Here is a 17,180-nt window from a genome sequence, read left to right as displayed (position 1 = left end):
CAACCAACAAGTGGTTCTCAGCCGCTGTAATTTTAACTCTTGGGACACTTTTTGTCCAAGTTCAAGGAGTTGCTCCCAGCTGATTTTTGGTCCGACTTTGGAGCCATCCTTGAAGAGGGCAAGATTCTTGCAAGGACCTTCTTGCAAGCTACACTGGACTCAGCGGACTTGGCGACCTGCATGATGTCCACTGTTACAGCCACGCGAAGAAACTCGTGGCTGCAGATTTCGGGCCTCCCACACAAGGTCCAACAAACAAATCAAGACTTGCCCTTCAACACCTCGGGTCTGTTCTCGGAACAAGCAGACTCTAAAGGGCTCCCTACACCAGCCCCAGAAAGGAAACATTTCAAGCCTCAGCCTCCACCACACTTCTACCCCGCTCAGGCCTGACAAGATTACAACAGGAAGCAGGGCCGGAGTAATAGGCGGAGTAATAGCCCTCTTCCAACCAGGGCCGGAGCTCGGCAAGGCAGTCTTCAGCCCCCAAGCAAAACTTTTGACGGTGCACCCGGCGGCAACACACCAGGCAGAATCCCGGATCCTTCTCCCTGTTTCGTGAATCATTTATCCCATTTCTACCGTGCCTGGGCCCAGATTACCTTGGACCAGTGGGTCTTACGCACAGTACAGTTGGAATATTCTCTCCAGTTCTGTTCCCTTCCTCCTTCCCATCCCCCTTCCGGTCCCTCTTCAGGGACCCTTTTCACGAGCAACTTCTCATACAGGATGTGCAAGTGCTCCTGGAAGCTGGAGCCGGAGAAGAGGTCCCGCAGGAGTTCTGGGGCAAGGGGTTTTATTCCCGATATTTCCTAATCTCGAAAGCCAAAGGTGGGCTAAGGCCAATTTTGGACCTGTGGAACCTGAACAGAGTAATGAAAAAGCTGAAGTTCTGCATGGTCTCCCTGGCTTTCATTATTTCTTCCCTGGATCCGGGGGATTGGTTTGCTGCTCTCAACTTGAAAGATGCATATTTCCACGTGTCAATAATACTGTCTCATGGGCAGTTCCTCCACTTCGTGGTCAACAACGCCCTTTATCAGTTCACGGTTCTCCTCTTCGGGCTATCGTGAACACTCGGGTGTTCACCAAGTGCATGTTGGTTGTAGTCTCCTTTCTGAGGAGGCAATAGGTACAAGTATTCCCGTACCTAGACGACTGGCTTATCAGGGGCTGTACCAAAGCCCAGATGGAACCATCACGTGTAAAGATTGACTTTCGAAGAGCTTAGACTAATACTGAACATGCCAAAATCAACTGTAACCCCCACCCAGAGGATAGAGTTCATCGGAGCTCTCCTAGACTCGGATCAAAGCATTCCTTCCGGAATCCCGTTTGCTGACAATGGGCACCAAGTGGAAACTGTTCACATGTTGGGCTTCGGACCAAAATCTTCGTCCCGAACAGGCCTCACTCCAGTCAATCCTGGACTATCTTTTGCATCTCAAGCTCCGGGGCCTGTCTCTTTCGTTGGTTAAGGTCCACTTGGCTGCTATTTCAACCTTCCACCCTCCGGTACAGGGCAGGTCAGTCTTTGCTCATGACATGATGGTCCGGTTTCTAAAAGGTCTGGAGCGGCTCTACCCTCAAGTGCATGACCCTGTCCCACCTTGGGACCTGAACCTTGTGCTGTCAAGGCTCCCGAGTCTTCCCTTTGAGCGACTGGCTTCTGTTCCCTTCTGCTGCTCTCATCGAAGGTCTCCTTTCTGGTGGCGATATCATCAGCCCATAGGGTCTCTGAAATTAGAGCACTCATCTAGGAACCACGGTATACAGTGTTCTATAAGGACAAAGTTCAACGGCGTCCGCACCCAGCCTTTCTGTCCAAGGTAGTTTTGCAGCTTCATACTAACCAGGACATGTATTTACTGGTCTTCTTTCCGAAACCTCATAAGTCAGACGAGGAGCATAGACTGCACTCTCTCGACATCAGGAGATCACTAGCCTTTTATATTGAAAGGACTAAGCTGTTTCGTAAGTCGATGCAGCTCTTTGTGGCGGTGGCAGACAGAATGAAGAGCCTTTCTGTTCTGCTCAGAGAATTTCATCGTGGATAACCGCCTGCATCAGGCTTTGCTCTGAACAGTTAAACGTGCCACTGCCGGCGATCGTAACCGATCCTTCGACCAGAGCACAAGCCTTGTCGGCAGCCTTTTTGTCCCAGGTGGCGATTCAAGCTATCTGCAGGGCCTCTACCTGGTCATCCATCCATACGTTCATGTCCCATTACACGATCACCCAGCAGGCCTGGGACGACGTTGGCTTCGGTAGAGCAGCAATGCAAGCTGCACAACTGTGAACTCTGAGCCCACCTCCAGGGATACTGCTTGTGAGTCGCCTAGAATGGAATCGACATGAACAAACACTTGAAGAAAAACGGTTGCCTACCTTTTGTAACTGTTGTTCTTCGCGGTGTGTTGCTCATGTCCATTCCATGACCCGCCCTCCTTTCCCGCTGACAAGTTGCCGGCAAGAAGGACCTGAGAGGGTGCAGGCCTGGCGGCCCATGAGCATGGGGCTCAAGAGGGCGCCAGAGCCAGCCCTATGGATACCGCTAAGGCAAACAATTCTGACAGCGGTGCCTGTGGGCGTGCACGCCCCTAGAATGGAATGAACATAAGCAACACGTCTCAAACAACAGTTACGAAAGGTAGGTAACCGTTTTTTCTTCCAAACAGCTGACCATTGCAAATACCAGGTGTCTTTTCTAAGTGCCTTTTCTTTGATTTGCATGCGCAAATCAGCAGGGGGAAGAAGTGCTTTAAAGCTGGTGTGGCCGTTGTTGCAGTGGGTTTTGCAACTTTACAATTCAAATGAGCTGTTCGACATTATGTACCGAGAATCTGGAAAGTGAGCTCGGAGCCTCATCTGGGCTGGGTTTCTCCAGATACTTTCTGAAGAGCTGAGAATGTGCACTCTGCCTGCAGTTCTAATTCTGTGTTCTTGCAGGGTCACTCTTTTCAAGGGGAAGATGTGCTTCCCACACCTCTTTGTTCTGTTGCTTATACAATGAAGGAGCTGTATGTCCCATCACTCCTACTTTCCTTCCAACCATCAGCACTTATCCGAACAGTGGTTATAAGGATCACGTCTGGTCATGAACTCTTCAGAGCTGCAACTTCCTTTTCCAACCTACACTACTCATCCTGTGTTGAGTGTGCAGATGCTTCAGCTCTCTGGTGAAAGGTCTGGCATTTTTCTTGGATCCCATTCAGGAACTATGTCGAGAGAAGATTTAGGATTTTACTGTGTTCCAGGGAGACTTCTCAGCCAAGCTTTGGGAGAGAGGAGGTGAAGAGTACAGGGTCTGCACCCATGTTAAATGCCTACACTCTTCGTTTTGGTCCACAAGAACATTGGACGTTCCTGTTTGCTCTAATTAATGCCACTGAAGCCAAGCTCTAGAGTTGGTGTTTGCAGCGCGTATGAGCAGAGACGCTACCCACACTCCAACCAAAGAGCAGCAAAGCGCTTGTGTTCTTTGTTGTCAGCATCATGATCAGTAAGTTCGCAGCCGATCTGGCAGGTTACAAATCTGCAAAGTCTAGGCTTAAAAAAAGTGTAAACTTCAATTAATTAATCCACAGTTTTCTTAACACCTCTTCCCGCCTGTGTCTCACGCATCTTCATATAAATACTGGAGTGCTGATCCTAGGATTTTATTGCTCTAGAATGTGCAAGCACCTTGCGGTGACAGAAGGTGAGTGGGAAGGCCATGGAGTTAGAATAGCACTGAAACCATAATATGAATGAGATCTTGGGCGGTAGGTGGGTAGTTCTGAGTGGGACTATGGCTTTGCCTTCTCTAACCTTGTTGTCTCACATCTTGTTTCCATGTAGCAATCTTATAGGTCCATGAAGCTCTCCATAGACAAAGCTTGTGAACTCTGTCATGGTGGGGACACACCTTCATGCAAAAGAGATGTTCAGAGGGTTTGGGAACCATTCAGGAGAAGTGTCACCTTTCTCCAAACATACCTCTGTGAAAACACTATCCAGTCTGCTTCAATTGCAGTGCTTCTAAACTGATACGTAATTCCAGGCTGGAAAGTGTTTGATCTTTGGTTTGCAGGATGAAGGAACATACCTGAAAGTAAATGAAATCTCATGGCAGGTAGGTTGTTTTCAGCTCTATGGGATGTCTTCTCTGGCTGTGGAGCAATGGCCATCTCTTGTAGTCCACTTAGATTGTAAGACCCTTGGGGCAGGGACTGTCCTCTTGTTTGTTTGTGCAGCGCCTTGCACAGTGGGTCCTGATCTGTGACTAGGGCTCCTCGGTGCTCTGCAAATACAAATAATAAACATGAATAGGCTGCTGCGTGTTTGGGGTTGGCTGTAGAGCTAAGCACAGCAAGGTGGCCTGGGGAGAGGCGGGGCAGCTAATGAAATAAGTAGCTGGCAAGAAGAACTCCAGTGGTTAACTTGATGGCAGTATTTAAAGACACCCCAGAGAAGCACGTGGCTGATTGCTGGCTGGGAATGCTTAGGATGCAATGATGCTCCACCGCAAAGGAGATGGAAGAGCCAACTGAACCTGTCAGTCTCTGAAATCTCATTGTGAAAATGATCATGTACAGAGCTTATACAATGCCTGTCAGAAAACCCTACAACTTTCCAAATGAAGCCCCCCAGAGAGGGCTATCAAGAATTAAAGGGAGCATGGTAGGAAGGTATTGATCCAACAGTGCTCTACCTGAGTAAGCTCAGGATATTCTCTAATGGGAATGTGCTGTTGTCCAGTACCCATCTGTTCCACCCGTGTGTAAAGTGAGGGTGCTCTTCCCTTTCTGGTTCAGTCACAGTACTCCTAGACACAAGGGGTCTCTTGCTATTTATTGACAAATGGACCTTTTTCATTGAAAAGTTCCAAGAGAAGAATGCAAGGTCTTTTCAGCTCTTTGGCCATGTACAGCTGTAATACCGTACTACATTTTTCAAAGTTTGCCTTTGTTCCCAACCTGACATCTTCATATTTCTCCCTCTGCAAGAAAGAAGGTGAAGCTGGGATAGCTCTTTTGTCCAAAATTTTGGTTGATATATTCTATAGCTAGTGACATTTTTTTGCATAGGTTTATGTTGCTGAGAAAAATCCAGTGCAGTTTTGGATAAACACATAATTAAGCACTAAAAGACCTTGATAGCTGGCAAGGTACCAAGGTACCTCTGCTTCCCCACCCCCAAAATGGGAGATGACTTCCCCTTTTTCTCCATGTTGTCATGGACTTCCTACAGCAACAGATTGCTCTTGAAAGTGATAGGTTTAGCCTAACTGCACATAGGTGCTTCCCTTCCCTTCTCCCTCCTTCTCCGGATGCTCTTCCCCTGGAGGCACTGGTACACCCCACCTTACTTGGATTCCAAGGGGAAAAACTGGACCAGTATTTGGATCTCAGTGGCTCTGCAGAACACAGATAAAGGGCAAATGCTTGATGGTGATGCTTGCATGCATAAAGCTGAGCTGACTGTCGATGTGCCATGGGAGAACCATTCCTTCTTGATCTCAAATTTTGCTGAGACATGGGGAGGGAGTTTCTCAGTCACTAGCAACCAAGTCCTGAAATCCCACAACAGAACCCTCTCAACAAAATAAAACATTACAATGCTTCTGTGCTCACCTCTCCTCTACAGCTGTGAGACCTGGACACCATACAAATGGCATATCAAACAGCTAGAGGCCTTCCATATGCGGTCTCTGCGCCATTATGGGGAGCCGCTGTCAAGACAAAATTACCAACCTGGAGGTTCTCCAAAAGTCAAATGCCACAAGCATCGAAACCATGCTGATAAAAGCCCAGCTACGCTGGGTTGGACACGTCATTCGGATGCCTGAATATCAACTCCCCAGAAAAATGTTCTGTGGAGAATTGGCACAAGGACACCGGAATCAAGGCTGCCCCAGAAAGCACTACAAGGACAGCATGAAGAACAGCACACACGTTGGTGCAATAAAACCGGGATAATCTCAAGAAGGCTGCATTAAATAGATCAGCCTAGCGACACACAACACTAAGACGTAGGTGGGCCTTGCATTGAGAGTCAAAGATCAGATCATAGTTTGTTCCTTTCTTGTGGAAGGGAGCCCTGTAGCTGGGGCCTGCTGCTGAGAGAGACCACTTCCCAGCACAGGCTCGCTGTGTCCTTGACGCTGTCCGTTCCGGAGCGCTGGAGGAACTCAGCGGATGTGGTCATGAGGAGAGAGAGGCCTCCTCTGAGAAGGGTCTGACCTTTAGGTCCAGATTTCTGCCTGAGCGGGTGAAGAGATGAGGGCCTGATGGGGATGGAGTATGGTTGGGGAAAATCCTGCCTCAGTGGGTGGAGCTGGTGTGACCAAGGGCATCCGCTTTCAAGTTTCCAGATCCCCAACTGTCAACCTCTCTGGTGCTGAAACACGTGTCTGTCTCCATCCTGACTGGGGTTTTTCCAGGCTGCACAGCTCCCTGCCTCCTCTCTGCTTCTCCAGCAAGTGAGACTGTCTCAGCAGGCTTGCTTGGCCGCCTCTTCGGAGGCTATAAACAGCATAATTTCCCATAGGTATAAGGTACCACACAGATTTTCTAAGCAAGCACATTTATTCTTAAGGTGAAAGCGTTAGACAAAAGATATTACAACAGTAAAAGAATTTACATACATGTTAATTAGCTTACCAGAGATCACCCCAACTCTGGCAGGTGATCAGTCCTTCAAACCCCACCAAGGCATTTTCTGTGGCCACAAGTTCATGACAGCTCTTAATTCAGAACAAGCACCCCCATGAATAGGTCAAGTCCTTCCAAACCCTCCCAGGAAAGATTGGGGCCCCCTTTAGACAGAAGGTCCAGTCCGTTTGCTGGATCTGAAAGCTGGCCCTGAGTCTGTGAAAACTCAAGCTATTTATCCAAAAGTCCTTTCTTTGTTGGTCTCTGAACCAATATATGTAGCCTCTCCAGAGGTGTTACACCCTGAGTGAATTTGCCCAATCACCTCAACCCCACTGTCCTTAGCTCCTGGAGGATTGCAGTCCCCCTGCCCCATGGAATCACATACAGTCCCTGGCCCACAGTGATATGCAAACATCATTCAATGAGGCGTGTCCAGGCTATTGCAGGGACTAGCCACGCCTGTCACCGGGAGCTCTGTCCATGTAAAGCTTTGGCGACTGCTGCTAGGACTCCAATTTGGATCCGGTAATGACCAGCTACTCAGTGCGGTCTGCGGAGCACTGGGCTGACACGCTGTGTTTAAAGATGGGCTGCTGCATATGGGATCATCTGAAGTGTTTCTATTTTGAGTCTCCTGTGAACAATGAGGAACAGCTGTACGGGCTATACGGAGGGTCTGGATATATTTCAGCTCTGGTTAATGTAGTCACTTGAACACATGCACCTTTGTATTGGAATATTTTGTCTTGGCAATATAGTATTTTTTTTTTTTTTTTTAATCTGGAACATTTTACCTGCAGCTGAGGGAATACACTGCTGTGGTTAGCACTTGCTTTCTGGGAGCTGGCCATTAAAGGTTATTTAAGAGCATGGGCTGGGCTTTCAAAGGCCCTTAAGGGAATGGGTGAAATTCAATGGGAATAGATGCCTGATTCCCCTAGTTTCCTCTGCACATCCCAGCCATGTTGGTGTCTCATTTCATTTCCCCCTGGGATTTGTATGTGTTCAATTCTTGCCAGCTGGGAGGCTGAGCATTACCCACTTGTGCCAAAATCTGGATCACTGGCATGGAGACACGTGTTTCAGCACCAGAGAGGTTGACAGTTGGGGATCTGGAAACTTGAAAGCGGATGCCCTTGGTCACACCAGCTCCACCCACTGAGGCAGGATTTTCCCCAACCATACTCCATCCCCATCAGGCCCTCATCTCTTCATGCTGGCCCAACAAGAAACCATTCAGTAAATTTTCAGTCTTTCTTTTCACTATGCTTTTAATTGGGTACACCATGACCTGATGACCAACTAGCTCCCAGCTCAGTACAAATGGATTAAAAGAATCAAACTCTAAGTTATCATTCGATCTGTTGAGAAGTACCGAAGACTTTGCTCCTCTCTGGATGGGTTCTTTGGTAGTGCCCTAGCTGTATCATTATGGCTGTCTCTCTCACACAGCAATTCTTCTTATTAGTGTTCTAGTAATTAAGTAGATACCTTAGTCCCATCACTTGAAAGCAGTCGTTATTGGACAACTTCTCTGAGGTTGAAGTGTCTGTCTCTGGGGTGAAATTGTCTTAAACACTGTCTGGGTATCCTGAACTAGGAAGTGCATTTTTCACGCCTCTCCAGCTAACTGGCATGCCAACACCCTTACACAGTTCAATTAACATGCAAATAGTATCTTATCAAGTTATCACTTGTCTCTCAGTGAGATTAGGCTATGTGAATTGAATTACAAGTGTGTAAAAGAACTCTCAGATCCATAGGGTTGTAAAGTAATGGTGCCCATGGTAATAACTTTATAATGCTGATAAATTATAATAGTAACACCTAAAGCCCCAAATCGAGATCGGGGCCCAATGTGTTAAGATCTGTACAAACACTCAGCAAGACCGTACTTGCCCCGGAGAGCCTGTCTCAGCAGGTTACGGGCAGAGCCCGACGTGAGGTGCACTATCCACTACGCCGCACTGCCTCTATGCTCACTACTAACCTCTTTGCTTTTGATCACCAAATTGAAAGTATCTTTCTGATGCACATTTCCCCACACACCTGCCTTGTCTCCCAACAAATTCCCTGTAAAGAGGAAAAGTCCTTAATAAAGGCACTTGTAAGTCGGTGTTCAATTCGGGCTCTCCAGTTAGTAGTTCTTCGGATTACACTTTGTGATCACCAAATGCTGCAACTTGAACTGTGTTCACTAGTGCCAGACCCCGAGCTGTTCAGTAGCGGCGTGAAACTTCCTGAAGGAGAACGTAAAGAAATGAAATCAGCAGCACAAGGAATATCTTCATTAATTCAGTTCCTGCGCTAAGCCCTGGCTCAGCTGCTTGAATGAACTAGCCATTCAAAGTGGCAGTGCGCGCGTGTGCGTGTGGTGGAGGGGTATGTGTATTGGTGTGTAGAATCACAGTAAAAGTAAAGCTTAGACTACATGGAGAGCTGGTCTGTGCATAGTTTTTGCATTGATTTAACTATATCTGTTTAGAAACTGACACACAAATCTGTGCAACCTCCTGTGTGGATGCGGTTATCTTGGTATAAAGGTGCCAGACATTTATGGAAATAAGCTACATAGATATAAGTACCTCAAGGAAAGACCATTGGATCATGCCTTAAATCCTCTACCTGACTCTCACTGCCACTCTCCTTCCCCCACCCTGACAGGTTCATGCCAGAAGAGTAAATGCACGTTACATGGACAGAATTCCAATTCAAAGAGAGCTGCACTTATGACTGTGTTCTGTAACTTGCTCTCCTTCCCCCTCCAGGTATGAAAGGCATGGAGTGCTCCCCTTCCACCCCCACCATGAACTCCTACTTCTACAAATTCATGATCAACCTCCTCAAGAGATTCAGCAGTGAGCGGAAGCTGCTGGAGACCAGAGGAGCATTCATCATCAGGTCAGAACACCATATTTCTCCGACCACAGCTTATGCTAAGAACATCTTCCTTCTAGGTGGTATGTGGCATTTTAGCCTAACACGTGCCTGGTTCTTTGTGGTCAAAGACCTCTCTGCAAGCCATCTTTGTTTGCCAGTTGTTGCGGTTGATATTTTTAAAGCAAATGAATTAAATTTTCACATGTTGAGACACCATATTTTTCACTCCTATCCCCTGAGGTTAAATATTTCCTAATTAAGCTCTGTTTTCAGATCCTATCTTGCTGAGAAACTAACAAAACAGTGGGAGTGTGAAACAGGCTATTCTGTGGGTGTGTGGACCCTCTTTCTTCAGCTGGTGCAGGGTACAGTATGGTGTAGTATTTGTGTGCGTTGATAATCCGTTCAGAGCATTGTCGTTGAGATGTATACACTCAACAGTTGGCACCGCCTGGTAAAACTGGTCACGTTGAGAGAGCTTTTAACTGGGAAGGCGAACGGAACTGTGGAATCAGTGTCTTGGTCTCCTGTGTGGTTTGATTTCTGTTTCCAAGGAGCTGTGATTAGGTGGTGGATACTGGAAAAACATGCTTTGTGACAGACGGCTGGCAGTATGTAATCCTTAACACAACGGATCTGGGGCGGGGGCAGTGAATTCTGCTGTGCTTGCTCAGAAATAATCAACATGAAGGTTACGGGAGGCAAAGGGGAAATTCAGTGGGGGCAGAGCCCAGTTGTGTAGCATCATTGAGGTATGCTCGAGCTGGGAACCGAATGAGCATGGATATTGAATTCCATGGAACTCCCTCTTCCAGGGCAAGAGGAGGTCAGAGGCAGACTGGATGGATGGAATAATTGCGAAAGATCCAGGGTTAAGTATTAAACGTATCGCTTACAGGGAGTGTAGTGATCAGAGGCAGCAGTACTAGTTAGCATGGTGCGCATGCACGCCTAATCCTTATGTTTGCAAAGAAAACCTTCAAGGTGTGTCTAACGGCAGCGATGTCTGCCTGAGTCTGCAGACAGCCTGAAATAACAGACGAGAGGAGAGAGTTGCCCCATTCATTTCAAGGGAGAGTTAGGTTTTGAAGTTGCCATTAGATCTCAGTGTTAAATATTCCTGCTAAAACAATTAGCAGTGAAACATCCATGTACACCGAGATTGTGGGTGGGGCATGAGTGCCACCACTCTTTCCCCAGCAGGGGGAAGGTCTGTAAGATTTTTTCCACCTCTCCCAGTATATCCCCCACTCCACGCTTATATTCCACTAGGTGTCTGATCTCAAGAATCACAGGAAAAACTAATTTCCCAAAGCCTAGGTTGGCATGTGCTAATGGCCTTCTCCTGTAGAAGTTTATACTATGAGGGATTTTTGTAACAGCAAGTGCTTTCTCTCTTCCTGGCCTTCTGCAAATGGGAACACAAGGCCATGGTCTACGTGAACTGTGCTTGAGAGGGAGCGGCAGAATGGTCCTGTTTCTGATTAGAGGGCCAAGGCCTGCATGGCACATTAGAGAACTATGCCTGGGTCTCATTCTGGTTTGGGGACTGTACAATTTCCTGTCAGACATTCCTCTGAACTACGGTCAGCTGGACTATTTTGCGTGGGAAAAATGGCATGGGTACCAAAGATTCCTGCATCTGGGCTTGCTGTACCATTTCCCAACCCGTAGGAGATGAAATTGGGCCAAGTCATGGCTGTTTAACATGCCAGTGCTTTTCATGGTGTGAACTGTCCATTGATCTCAGGAGGTGTTAATTCTTGAGCTTAATATAGGCAGTTTCGATGCCAGTAGTAACTGTCACTGATTTAAAGCAAGTGAGAAAGGAGGAGGAGGAGGGAGATGTGACGTTGCAGTCCATATGATTTTATAAAAATATGCTAATGAGTGAATATAATGTAACTGAAATATGCTTCATGCAAAAGGTCTCTTGTGAGGTATCATTGCAAAGCTTATAATCTACTGAGTGTGATCATCCTATTTCTTTAAATGTATATCTCTTGTATCTAAAACTATAAATATGAAATATAACTCTGAGGGCCTATTGTAATTATGCAAAGTGTGGGCCATTAATGGTGGTTTGGAATCTTGATGGCTCCCATCAACCAGGACAATTGACTGTGGATGGCTCTGTTTGCAGCAGGCTGAGAGGAATGAAGGCTTGGGGTCTTAGTGACATGTGATCATGTCATCTGAACTGGAATCCATCTTTAGCCTGGTGCTTTTCCAGTGAGGAGGGGGGGTGAACCCAGAGGGACAAAGGATTCCCGCCTTATGCAAAGATATATAAATGGGTGGAACAGAACAAAGGGGCAGCCATCATGAGAAATCCCCTAGCTATCACCTGAGCTGGAACAAGGGCTGGACCAGGGGAAAGGACTGTGCCCAGACTAGGAAGGTGTCCGGTCTGAGAAAAGAAACTTATTGAAACATCTCTAAGGGTGAGATTTTACCTGTATTCAGTTGTATTACTGTATTAGGGTTTTATTTTAATTTACTTGGTAATTCACTTTGTTCTGTCTGTTACTACCTGGAACCACTTAAATCCTACTTTCTGTATTTAATAAAATCACTTTTTACTTATTAATTAACCCAGAATATGTATTCATACTTGGAGGGGGCAAACAGCTGTGCATATCTCTCTATCAGTGTTATAGAGGGAGAACAATTTGAGTTTACCTTGTATAAGCTTTATACAGGGTAAAACGGATTTATTTGGGTTTAGACCCCATTGGGAGTTGGGCATCTGAGTGTTAAAGACAAGAACACTTCTGTAAGCTGCTTCAGTTAAGTCTGCAGCTTTGGGGCAAGTAATTCAGACCCTGGGTCTTTGTTGGAGCAGACGGGTGTGTCTGGCTCAGCAAGACAGGGTGCTGGGGTCCCGAGCTGGCAGGGAAAGCAGGGGCAGAAGTAGTCTTGGCACATCAGGTGGCAGCTCCCAAGGGGGGTTCTGTGATCTAACCCGTCACAGGAGAGTTTGCTGGACTGTCAGTACTCGATCTGTTGTCACCAAGACCATGATCATGGGAGCCACTGGTGCTATCTTCAGTGTATTTGTTCCAACTATTTTCTTAAGTAGGGCCAGTTGCTTGACTATAATTGTGGTTTGATATTAAAAATGTTCAAGAAACCAAATAACCAAGCCTTAGCCCAGTGGTTTTCAATCTTTTTTCATTTGCAGACGCCTACAAAATTTCAAATGGAGGTGAGGACCCTTTGGAAATCTTCGATGTAGTCTGCGGACCCGCAGGGGTCTGTGGACCACAGGTAGAAAATCTCTGCCTTAGCCAATGTGATTGTCTAACGACAAATCTTTACAATACAGAAAGCAACAAGTTAATACTTTTCCAATCCTTGTGGGAAGCTGTTCCCTTGCCGTTTCAGTTCATCCTGCACAGAAGCTGTGCTCCAAAGTAAGCATTCAAACTAGCAATATTTGTAGTGGAGAGCTCTCTAATTTGTCTCCTAAGACTGAAATCCACCAATCAGCTCTTTTATCTTGTTTTCCTTTATCCACCTATTCTTTCCTTATCTTTTTTGTTTGGGGTTTCACGTTCCAAGTACTAGTTGTGCTGTGGAGGCACATCCCAACCTGTATCTTGTCTTGACAGGTTTTATATTGGCTAGTGCTAAAGCGGAGTTCAGTTTTTTGCAAAGTGTTGTGGGATACTTAGCATGGGTGAACAGAATTGTGGGAAGAGCATAATACAATTCCGTTAGCATAACGTCCCAACACTATACATACCGAGATTAATATTGGCTGCACAATGCATGATAAGCTGGTGTGTGTCATACATATTAATGTGCTGTGCAATACATATGTGTTGGCTAACACCGCAGTCCAGTTCTGCACTCTCCCTGAGCAAGTCTGCCTGCTACTGCATAATGTGCAGGCTGATTCTGGGGCGAAGGCAGGGTGGTAAGTTGGTACCGGAGCACGTGATGCGCAGGTGTTGGACAATCACTGACGTCCTAACAGTTTCTCTTTCTTGCTAGTGGGCACTGGGTTATAAGGATAAACAATGTAGTTCCCACAAGTGAATCTTTAATAGAAGAACACAGAATGGTTTCCCCATTAATATCCTGTTGACCTCTAACCCATGGCCTGAACTCAGGTGATCGGCAGAATAATCATATCTTAGAAAGAGTTACGGTGCTTTCTAACCCAGTGTGAATGAAACGAACGCTCTGATGCAAGTAGGAATAAGCAAAGAAACTTAAAGATTATTTTAAAGTGGGCTTGGCAGTGAGCCTGAAGCCTACTGTTCAGCTTGAGGCCCAGTGGTAGCAATGGTTAGCAGAAGGCCACATTAGGCTTAATGAACGTTAGCATTAGCAAGTAACCCTGGGTCAGAAGATTTAACAATATCTGTTTTGTGATCGACTGTAAAGCCTTTATTTAGCCTGAGTTCCCTAACTGCGTTGTGTAGAGAACCTTCTGTCTGCACAGATGCTTATGGCAATTGTCGGAACCTCAACCATGCGCAGCAGAAATGGCAAGTATGAACAAGGGGCCATGTGATCTCGGAAATAGGTCGCTGTAAGGGAATAGGTGCATAAATGGGGACTCAATCCCAACCCATGGCGGGATCTCGGTATAGCAGGATGGTGGCAACCGTAATGCTTAATCTCACCTTAAGGCAGGGGTGGGCAAACTTTTTGGCCTGAGGGCCACATCTGTGAATAGAAATTGTATGGCGGACCATGAATGCTCACAAAATTGGGGTTGGGGTGAGGGCTCTGGGGTGGGGCCAGAAATGAGGAGTCCAGGGTGCGGGAGGGGGCTCTGGGCTAGGATCGAGGGGTTTGGAGGGCAGGAGGGGGATTAGGGCTGGGTCAGGGGGTTGGGGCGCGGGGGGAGGCTCAGGGGTGCAGATTCTGGGTGGCGCATACCTCAGGTGGCTCCCAGAAGCAGCGGCATGTCCCTTCTCTGCCTCCTATGCGGAGGTGTGGCCAGGTGGCTCTGCACGTTGCCCCGTCCGCAGGCACCACCCCTGTAACTCTCATTGGCCGCGGTTCCCGGCCAATGGGAGCTTTGCGGGCAGCGCTTGGGGCAGGGGCAGCATGCAGAGCAGAGCCCCCTGGGTGCCCCTACATGTAGGAGCTGGAGGGGGGCCATGCCACTGCTTCCGGGAGCCATGTGGAGCAGCCCCCGATCTTGCTCCCCAGCTGGAGCGCCAGAGCAGAACAGGCCCCAGACCCTGCTCCCCAACGGGAGCTCGAGGGCCAGATTAAAACATCTGGCGGGCCAAATCTGGCCCGCAGGCCGTAGTTTGCCCAGCCCTGCCTTAAGGGTAATCCTGAGCCCATGGATTGGTGACTACACATGCAGATTCTGCTGCTGTTCTTAGCTTGTTTTTCTAGTTCTAAGATTTTGTTTATATTGATTGTGATATTAATAAAACTTCGTGTGTCTCAACAATCATCTTCTTAATTAATCTCCAAGTAGCCACCAAAGAACAAATCCTGTTATTAGTGACAAGTGCGTGTTGCACCCCAAATTAATCATAAGGCTCCAGCCTTTTTCCTTTCTTTTTATTCCTTGTCCCCCACCCGGGGCACAGATTCTGTCTGTTTTGATTGCCTGCAGCCCCAAGTACAGCTAAAACAAAGTGTTGCTCAAGGTGCATTTCAGTGACTTGCTGTACACTCTTGGAACCTGGCTTGGGAGCAGAGAATGAGAACACAATGGTTAAACTTGGAAGAATGTTTCCGGCTGAAGGAATAACATGAGATGAAAAGGAATTGTGGGATCGAAAGCTTCAGAAAACCAAGCAGTGACTCTCCCTCTAGTGTTGCCAGTGCTTGGCAAAGAGGGAGGTCCAAAGGTTCAGATGGAGGCTGCCAGGCAACGTCTGAAATGATCCTGGTTTATTTCCTAACCCCTCTCTGGGGCTCAGCCATTGCCCCTTGCAGTTGATAATTATAGAAGACTTTCACCTCTTTTCTGTTAAGTCTTCATTTGCCCCCGGAGGCTGAAGATATGTTGTGTGTATGAAGTTCAGGGAATGTGACTCGAATGGGTAGTTCTTCAGTGATCCTAGAGGCAAATGAATTTCTGGCAAGTCACAAGTGCAAAGCATCTTCTGCAGGACAATCTCTGGAATGATGTTGGCATCCACTTCTGACAGAGGGTCTTTCCTTTTTTCTGGCCAGAGGATGGGTATCGTGCCTGGGTCATGGTCCTAGCAGCAAACCAGGGTGGGTACTACTCAGTCACATTATGCCCTGGCTTCCCGTGACCTTGGGAGACTGAGGAAATCAGCCCTGGAGAGCTGAGCAGTCACCACGGACACAGAATAGTAACATTGCTGACCTTTCCATTTCTGCAGTGTGTGGCTCCACTCCCCCATCCTTCTGCTAATGACAGAAGGGGGCATTGCTGCAGGAATACACAGAACCAGTCTCCATTCCCCCTCCGTGCAGCTCTCCTTAGGGGCCTGCTTTCTTCAGAAGGTGCATGGGAAAAGAAAGTGCAGTAAGAGGAGCTTCTTCATCTGCTCTGGGGCCCCTGTGTGCCTGAAAGGCGTGAGGTCAGATCAGCAGGCTGCAGTCTAGTAAAGCCCCTTGCCTTACAACCAGGAGGCTCTCTGCTAACTTTTAGCAGGAGCCACAGAAATACCCTCCATGTTGGCCACTTCCCACTACACCGAGTGCTGATGGGCTCAGACATCCCCTCTGCTGCCACCTGAGCATGTCCTGCTTTGCTCTGTGCCACCTCAAGTCCAAGGCTGGCCGGCTGCCCCAAGGCCTTCAAGGAAGCCCGAGCCTTCCACTGTTGTTCAGCCCCCCCAATTTGTGCTAGCCAGCATGACAGATGTGCCTGACCTGAGGGGCCAGAGACGACCTGGAGGCGGAGCTGGCTGAAAATGAGAACTGGCTCACAGGACACTCAGAACACTTTGTTCTGAAATTGTCTGTACTTTTTTATTTATTTTTAAACTAACACCCAAACATTTCCCCCTTGCCTCTCCCTCCCTCCAGTGACCAAAGGGGAAAGCGGCAGGGGGAGGGCCAGTTTTCATCCAAATGTTGGTGAATGAGAACTCATGGCTGGCTCCACCAGGGAGGAAATCCAAAGCACAGTCGCCTTAGTAGATGTGTGATTAAAATGTAGGTTGTTATGCGGTGCCCCGTCTACACTAGCAATCCCTGTTATTACCAGTGCTGGAGCTGGACCAGTGACAGCGGAGGAGAGAACTCTTTAGTGGGAAGAAGTCTGGTGTAGGCCCAGCCTGCACTGACTGTAGAACTAGTGAATTTGACTCCAGCAGAGAAGGGAATGAAAGCCGAGCATTTGGGAGGGGCAAGGGAGCTGTAATCAGCGTTAGCACATACTTGTCTCCAAGGTCTAAAGAACACTTAGGAGAGAGGCCATCTTTATTAAAGACTCAGCACCCCCACTGCTTCCCTGCAGGACTGGCTGCTCCCAGTAAGCACTCATCTTCCTCCAGGGAACACCTGACCTGAAATTCCTGATTTCTTTATACAGCCCCATCTTTGGGGAAGACCAGTCCTTTCAGGCAGCCTTTATAACCTTAAAGAAGCAAAAGGGCACACACCAAGCTTCATAGAGTCCTTGGTGGGTCACCTTTTCACCTGGACAAGCGTCTGTCTCCGCAGGTGGATGGCTTCCCTGTGGATCTCGTCCCTCATCCA

At 47.6% G+C, this 17,180-nt stretch overlaps 1 protein-coding gene across 1 annotated transcript in view; it reads left to right on the top strand.

The window, feature by feature from the left end:
* LOC112124992 (protein VAC14 homolog) overlaps positions 1-17,180 on the top strand; it is a 174,183-nt gene that overhangs the window by 79,000 nt on the left and 78,003 nt on the right. Inside the window, exon 14 of the mRNA XM_026653821.1 lies at positions 9,407-9,539. Within this exon, the coding sequence (XP_026509606.1) occupies positions 9,407-9,539 (133 nt within the window). The remainder of the gene's footprint in view (positions 1-9,406; positions 9,540-17,180) is intronic.

This window comes from Terrapene carolina, unplaced genomic scaffold (genome assembly GCF_002925995.2).
Source record: "Terrapene carolina triunguis isolate 2854851 unplaced genomic scaffold, T_m_triunguis-2.0 Scaffold165, whole genome shotgun sequence".
NCBI classification, from domain to species: domain Eukaryota; kingdom Metazoa; phylum Chordata; order Testudines; family Emydidae; genus Terrapene; species Terrapene triunguis.
The sequence above is the reverse complement of the archived record's forward strand: the minus strand, read 5'-3'. Positions and strand labels throughout refer to the sequence as shown.